Source organism: Clupea harengus, chromosome 10 (assembly GCF_900700415.2).
Source record: "Clupea harengus chromosome 10, Ch_v2.0.2, whole genome shotgun sequence".
Classification (NCBI taxonomy): domain Eukaryota; kingdom Metazoa; phylum Chordata; class Actinopteri; order Clupeiformes; family Clupeidae; genus Clupea; species Clupea harengus.
This window is the reverse complement of record NC_045161.1, coordinates 28,500,777-28,508,701: the sequence shown is the minus strand read 5'-3', so window position 1 is coordinate 28,508,701 and position 7,925 is coordinate 28,500,777. Positions and strand designations below refer to the sequence as shown.

The 7,925-nt window shown below is 49.3% G+C and overlaps 1 protein-coding gene across 1 annotated transcript in view; it reads left to right on the top strand.

Annotated features, from left to right (window-relative positions):
• The window catches only part of mast3b (microtubule associated serine/threonine kinase 3b), a 52,552-nt gene that overhangs the window by 36,299 nt on the left and 8,328 nt on the right, over positions 1–7,925 (top strand). The window contains 9 exon segments of the mRNA XM_042709003.1: positions 1,381–1,482; positions 2,768–2,903; positions 3,226–3,293; positions 3,870–3,955; positions 4,219–4,427; positions 4,688–4,826; positions 5,233–5,365; positions 5,900–5,986; positions 5,988–6,069. Of these exon segments, the coding sequence (XP_042564937.1) occupies positions 1,381–1,482; positions 2,768–2,903; positions 3,226–3,293; positions 3,870–3,955; positions 4,219–4,427; positions 4,688–4,826; positions 5,233–5,365; positions 5,900–5,986; positions 5,988–6,069 (1,042 nt within the window).

Genomic DNA, 7,925 nt, shown 5'->3' with positions numbered 1-7,925 from the left:
GCTTCTGTCTTCAGCTTGGTTGGCCATGACTAATGCTAGCTCGAGTAAGCTTCTCTGCTGTTTGTGTGTGTGTTTGTGTAAGATTCAGGCACAGTTTAGTCCTAAGGGTGTTCCTGTCTGAATCCCCCACCCACACACTCACATACACACACTCACATACACTCACACCACACACACACACACACACACACACACACACACAATGTGTGCAGGCAGGCGAGTGCTAACGCTAACTGTGGGCTTGGCGACACTCTTGTCTTGTCCGATGCACTTCCTTGCCTTTTGGCTGCCTGTTGTCAGCTTTGGTTTCCTGACGGCTGTCTGAGACGGCGTCATCAGTGAGGTGCTCTCAGGTTAGTCTCACTGCGCCTGGGCGTCTGCTGAGCCAGCGACCCTTAAAGAGAGTGGAGGTGAAACCGCGTCACGCCAAAGTCTGTTTAGGTGTCTCTATCTGGCCTGGCTACAGTTCCTCATTCCAGTAAGCGTGTTTTAATCAGATGGGCTGGGCAGCTAATGGGGCAAGCAGGGTTTCAGTCGGACCGGTTCTACTGCTAATGACACCCCTCCTACCAGCAGTGGTGTGTAAGTCAGATGGGGCCCAATGGAGCTAATGTGGAGTTTGGATCAGATGGGTTTCACAGCAAATGTGCCACCCAAGACGACAACAGCAGTTGTTTAATGCAGCCCCCCATCCAAGCAATTGTGTTCTGACCAGATGGGTTCTGCAGCTAATATGCCCCCCCCCCCCCGTCTGTCCCCTGGCATAGCGTTTATGTAGCTGTCTGTCCCCGTAGCGTTTATGTAGCTGTCTGTCCCCGTAGCGTTTATGTAGCTGTCTGTCCCCGTAGCGTTTATGTAGCTGTCTGTCCCCGTAGCGTTTATGTAGCTGTCTGTCCCCATAGTGTTTATGTAGCTGTCTGTCTCCATAGTGTTTAGGTAGCTGTCTGTCCCCATAGTGGTTAGGTAGCTGTCTGTCCCCATAGCGTTTTTCTAGCTGTCTGTCCCCTGGCATAGTGTTTAGTCAGAATGGCACAGCGTCAGAATCTGCTCAGGGCACCCATGGTGCCACTGACGGAGTGAGTCATGCCCGGCGGCGGAGGACTCACCCAGCTTCACCTTTTTTTAAATCACGAAATCAGAACAGAGCTTTTGTGTCCAAAGGCAGGCCATTTTGGCTCTCACGTCTCAGTTTCATGTATGTAATGTTATCAAGTGTGGCGTTGTGCTTAATACTAAATAATTTCCCTCTGTCTGCTGGTCTCTCTCGCTCTCTCTCTCTCCTTACCCGATTCTCCATCTTTTCCTCTCCCCTCTCTCTCTCTCTCTCTCTCTGTCTCTCTTTTTTTCCCCTTCCTTCTCTCTCTCTCCCTCTCTCTCTAGGCCTTTGAGCGCTCTGAGAGTGAGGAGGTCACTGTCATTAGTCAGCTGGTGAGGAAGATGCTCATTATCATATCGCGGCCTGCCAGACTGTTGGAGTGCCTGGTAAGATTGAGACGTTTCCCCACACAATCATGACATTTATACTGTGTGTGTTTGTGTGTGTGTGTGCATGCATGCGTGTAAAGGAGAGTGTTCATGTCTAGTTAGACAGACATTTCTCCCCACTCCAATCTAAACACGGTCATGACATTTATATTATATACGCAGTGGCGTAGCGTGGGGTGTGCGGGGTGTGCGGCCCGCACAGGGCGGCCAATTGAATGGGGGCGGCCAATACTGTAATTGTATTACTTTCTTGTGATTTTTATTTTAATTTTTTTGATAATAGTTGTTTTCCCAAATTGCCGAATTTAGAATATGGTGCTGTTTTGTAGTAGCGCGGTCTCCCAAGCGTCCAGTTTGCAACGTATTAGTTCGACAGTTTGTAAACAATCTCCCACGACCTGCGCGTGTGAACATCTTGGTGGAACGTCTTTGTGTTTAGTGCTAAATTTTACTTCTGGACTGCACTCTGCAACATTTTCAAGCAGGGTATGCTAAGTTTTTGAAGAACATTATACACATAGATGTGTCTACTGGTTGTTTTCATATTTAATATCAGCATTCGTTACACACACATAGGTAAGGTAATACGTGCGCTGAACTCTTCGTGTTAATATGAGTCAATATGAACTCATGAATATGAACTCGTTCATACAAAGTTGTACAGGCACCTTGAGGGTTTGTATAAGTTAAATCGAGGAGACTATATAACATCAGCTAGATAACTAGCTATCATTTTATGTAAATGGAACTCTTCCATTTAAATCGTTTAAAGTTATTTTAAGTTTCCTTAGCTAGCTAGTTAGCTATCATAATTAGGTAACCATAGCAACCAGCTCAAAGTGGATACGTTTGTCCACACCGCCTGTGGTGCATAGCCCATATTGACAACAATAACAAAAAATAGCACCAGTAGGAAATCCTCCTTGAAGGGTGGGGGGGGCGGCAAATTTGGCTACCGCACAGGGCGGCCAAAACCCCCGCTACGCCACTGTGTGTGTGTGTGTGTGTGTGTGTGTGTGTGTGTGTGTGTGTGGGTGGGGGTGGGGGGGGGGGGGGGTTTAAGACATGAGAGTGTGTGTGTTTTAAAAAAACGTAAAAGTGAGTTTGTGCGTGCGTGCGTGTGTCCACTTAGGAAGGCGACTCCTGGTGTGTGTCTGTGTGGTGTGTCTGTGTGGTGTGTGTGTGTGTGTGTGTGTGTGTGTGTGTGTGAGGCCCGTCAGACCTCAGCGTCTCTGTGAGGTAGGTCTGAGTGACACTAACGAGGCATGATTGGCATTGGCAGGAGTTTGACCCTGAGGAGTTTTACCATCTGCTGGAGGCCGCCGAGGGCCACGCCAAAGAGGGCCAGGGCATCAAGACCGACATCCCCAGATACATCATCAACCAGCTGGGCCTGAACCGAGCTGACCCCCTGGATGGTACGCACACAACCTCCTCACACACCTCAAAACCCACCCACTCTGTCCAGCCCTGTCCAGCCCAGCCCAGTGTCCCTGACTGACTGTCAGGTGTAAATGTGTGCACAAATGTGTGCTCTGGCCTTTGCAGGCATTGTGTGTGTGTGTGTGTGTGTGTCAATGTGTGTGTGTGTGTGTGTGTGTGTGTGTGTGTGTGTGTGTGTGTGTGTGTGTGTGTGTCTTAATGTGTGCTCTGGCCTTTGGCAGGCATGGCGTGTGCGTGTGTTTGTGTGTGGGTGCGCGTGCGTGCTTGTGTATAAATGTGTGCTCTGGCCTTTTGCAGGTATGGTGCAGTTGGAACAGTACGACTCCGCCCCATCACTGACCGTGGAATCCGAGGAGTCCTTAGAGGTGAGACATACCTGACTGCGTTTGAGACGTATCTGAGGCACGGTCTCAACATCTGAGACAGTGGAGACTCCAGGTCACCTGTACCTCAACAGACCTCAGCATGCTAGTTAAACTGTGACATTTGAGATGTAGTGATGTACACACACACACACCACCTTATGTGAGCTGTATCTGAGGCCCTATCACATGTGAGATCTCTCCACCTGCTCTTTAAAGTGTATGTGAGATGTTTCCGAGACATGGTCTCACTCCAGCTGAGATGTACACGTGCGGGGCTGATGCCCATGCAGTGGCGTGGGTGAGCAGTAGTGGAGAAACACACGCCACGTTACAGCACAGTCAGCCCCACTGCGCCACGCCGCGCCGCGCTGAGCCTCTCTCTGTTCCCACTCAGCCCCATGGGCACAACAGGAAGGGATTTACATTATAATCAGGGTCTCTCTCTCTCTCTCTCTCTCTCTCTCTCTCTCTCGCTCGCTCGCTCGCTCGCTCGCTCTCTCTCTCTCTCTCTCTCTCTCTCTGTCTCTCTGTCTCTCTCGCTCGCTCTCTCTCTCTCTCTCTCTCATCCCACAGCAGAACCGCTCGCCGCTCACACCGACTCGCAGGAAGCCGCTGGAGAGCGATTTTGAGACCATCAAACTCATCAGCAACGGGGCTTATGGGTAATGCAGTTTTTCACATCACAGAGGCATGCACTCAGACAGCAAAGACGAATAGCATAACTACCAGATATGTTAGGAGACGCTTAAATAACCCTCTCATGTAGGGTCTATATAAACATAAAAATAGATGGGGAAAATAAACATTGAGAAAAACATAAACAAACATTCATCATAAACATAAAACATAAACATAAACAATGGATATAGCTATAGCTGCTGGATTGGCCTTAAAGCTGTCGTGTCTCCGTGCCTCCTGGTTCCAGGGCTGTCCATCTGGTGCGGCACAAAGAGACCCGGCAGCGCTTCGCCATGAAGAAGATCAACCGCCAGAACCTGATCCTACGGAACCAGATTCAACAGGTGTTCGTGGAGAGAGACATCCTCACCTTCGCGGAGAACCCCTTCGTCGTCAGCATGTTCTGCTCCTTCGAGACCCGCAGACACCTGTGTATGGTCATGGAGTATGTGGAGGGTAAGAGCCACACACACTCACTCACTCACTCACTCACACACCCACTCACTCACACACCCACACACTCACTCACTCACTCACTCACTCACTCACTCACTCAAAACCCTGCAGACACCTTTGTATGGTCATGGAGTATGTGGAGGGGAATACACACACATCGCCATCTCCATCGCCCTGTCAGACAGAAAAGAGCATTCCAGTGAAGCATTTGTGACCTCTGTCTGACCTGTGAACCTGTGCCCTCTGGGTGCTGTCTGCAGGTGGCGACTGTGCCCACCTGCTGAAGAACATGGGTCCGCTGCCCGTGGACATGACGCGCATGTACTTCGCAGAGACAGTGCTGGCTCTGGAGTACCTGCACAACTATGGCATCGTCCACCGAGACCTCAAACCAGACAAGTGAGTAATGTGTGTGTGTGTGTGTGTGTGTGTGTGTGTGTGTGTGTGTGTGTGTGACAGAGCAAAACAGTTCTAGACGAAAAAAGTGAATAGGAAAAGCAGTAACTCATCTTTATGGACAGAAATGTAAAATCGTGTGTGTGTGTGTGTGAGAGAGAACGAGCGAGCGAGCGAGAGAGGACAGGGAGCAGCACTGGCATAAGTGTATGAAGTCCTATGTGTGCATATTAATGTATATTGTGATACCTATGTGTGCATATATTAATGTATATTGTAAGGCCTGTGTGTGCATATATTAATGTATATTGTAAGGCCTGTGTGTGTGTGCATATTAATGTATATTGTGATACCTATGTGTGCATATATTAATGTATATTGTGTCATTCCTCTTGATGTACTCCTCCAGCTTGTTGATCACCTCCATGGGTCACATCAAGCTGACTGACTTCGGGCTGTCCAAGGTGGGCCTGATGAACATGACCACCAACCTGTACGAGGGCCACATGGAGCAGGACACGCGGGAGTTCATCGACAAGCAGGTAGGCCTCACCTGGCGCCACTCACCTGTGATCTCCAGTCTGCTGGGCGGGGCTTTAGTCACTCACCTGTGATCTCCAGTCTGCTGGGCGGGGCTTTAGTCACTCACCTGTGATCTCCAGTCTGCTGGGCGGGGCTTTAGTCACTCACCTGCGATCTCCAGTCTGCTGGGCGGGGCTTTAGTCACTCACCTGTGATCTCCAGTCTGCTGGGCGGGGCTTTAGTCAGTCACCTGCGATCTCCAGTCTGCTGGGCGGGCCTTTAGTCAGTCACATGCGATCTCCAGTCTGCTGGGCGGGGCTTTAGTCAGTCACCTGTGATCTCCAGTCTGCTGGGCGGGGCTTTAGTCAGTCATTCGCTGGATTCGTTATAAGATGTCAACACAGAATTACTCAAAATATATTAACATAATGATCGAAATAACACTGATATGTAATGCATGACCAGCATTTAGCTGAAGCTAATGGTAACCCTGCACCATTTCTACTGTGAAAATGTGAGATGTTGTATAATGTGTGTGTGTGTGTGTGTGTCAGGTGTGTGGCACCCCTGAGTACATCGCCCCAGAGGTGAATTCTGCCGTCAGGGCTAACGGCAAGCCGGTGGACTGGTGGGCCATGGGCACTCATCCTGTATGAGTTTTCTAGTGGGTGCGTGCCGTTCTTCGGAGACACGCCCGAGGAGCTGTTTGGACATGTGGTCAGCGGTAAGACCTCATCGTGTGGTGTGTGTGTGTGTGTGTGTGTGTGTGTGTGTGTGTGTGTGTGTGTGTGTGTGTGTGTGGGTGTGTGTGTACACAATCACACTCCTCTCACCTGAGGAGCTGTTTGGACAGGTGGTCAGCGGTAAGACACACAACAGTGTGAATAATCAGATAGGGCTATTTGCACTCAGCCCATGTTGGAGTCCTGTATGCTCTGTGAAGTGCACTCACACACCTCTCTTAGTGTGTGTGCAACCACTCTCTCCTCTCATGTGTGTGTACACTCAAACACACAAACACGCACAATCACTCTCCTCTCTTGAGTTGTTTGCACAATCCACACGTACTCCTCTCTCGAGTGTGTATACAATCACCCGCTGTTGTCTCGACTGTGTGTGTGTGTGTGTGTGTGTGTGTGTGTGTGTGTATGTGTGTGAGACTGTGACATGCAATGAGGTTTACGTAACAGCCTGACAGTCTCTGTCTCTGTCTCTGTGTTTCTGTGCGGCCCCAAGTGTAGACCTCCTCCCCTGAACCACAGCTGGAGATGCCTACCCTGCGGCTGCTGCTCTGCCACCCAGTTAACACTCTTTTACACTATTTGAATTCGTTACACAACTGATACAGTGATTCTCACAGTATCACCACAGTTTCCCACTGGTCTGACATAAAGTGTGACCATACTTGTGGTGGCAGCCAGCGGAAAGGGCCGGCATTACCTGTCGGCACAAAAATGGTCTACTACATGGACCAAACAACAAATACGTGTCACCTTGAACACAATATTGTGATCTATTGAATATTTCTGTGAATTTCGCACACTATATTTCTCTCACTCTCACTACTGACGCCTGTCCCTCTCACTCTCACTACTGACGCTTGTCCCTCTCACTCTCACTACTGACGCCTTTCAGGCTACAGCATACGTACCGCTTTCTACCATAGAACTCAGAGCTACCACTACAGCATACGTACCCGCTTTCACTACCATAGAAACTCAGAGCTACCACTACAGCATACGTACCGCTTTCTACCATAGAACTCAGAGCTACCACTACAGCATACGTACTGCTTTCTACCATAGAACTCAGAGCTTCCACTGCAACATACGTACTGCTTTCTACCATAGAACTCAGAGCTACCACTACAGCATACGTACTGCTTTCTATCGCAGAACTCAGTGCTACCACTACAGCACACGTACTGCTTTCTACCATAGAACTCAGAGCTACCACTGCAGCACACGTACTGCTTTCTACCATAGAACTCAGTGCTACCACTACAGCACACGTACTGCTTTCTATCATAGAACTCAGAGCTACCACTACAGCACACGTACTGCTTTCTACCATAGAACTCAGTGCTACCACTACAGCACACGTACTGCTTTCTACCATAGAACTCAGAGCTACCACTACAGCACACGTACTGCTTTCTACCATAGAACTGAGAGCTACCACTACAGCACACGTACTGCTTTCTACCATAGAACTCAGAGCTACCACTACAGCACACGTACTGCTTTCTACCATAGAACTCAGAGCTACCACTACAGCATACGTACCGCTTTCTACCATAGAACTCAGAGCTACCACTGCAGCATACGTACTGCTTTCTATCGCAGAACTCAGAGCTACCACCAAGTCAGTGAACAATTCCACAATAAGGGGAAAAGGAGTTGCTTTATCTGGTCCGCGCTTGTAAAATATCCATCATGTCTGCGTCCTACCAGAGAAAGTCACTCTCTCTGTTTCTCTGCAGAGCAAGTGCGATTGTCAGTAGACGTGTCACGTCGTGAACAGGTATGGGACGGGAAGAGCGAGGGGAGTTTGTCCACTAGTTAATTGATTGCGGATGGC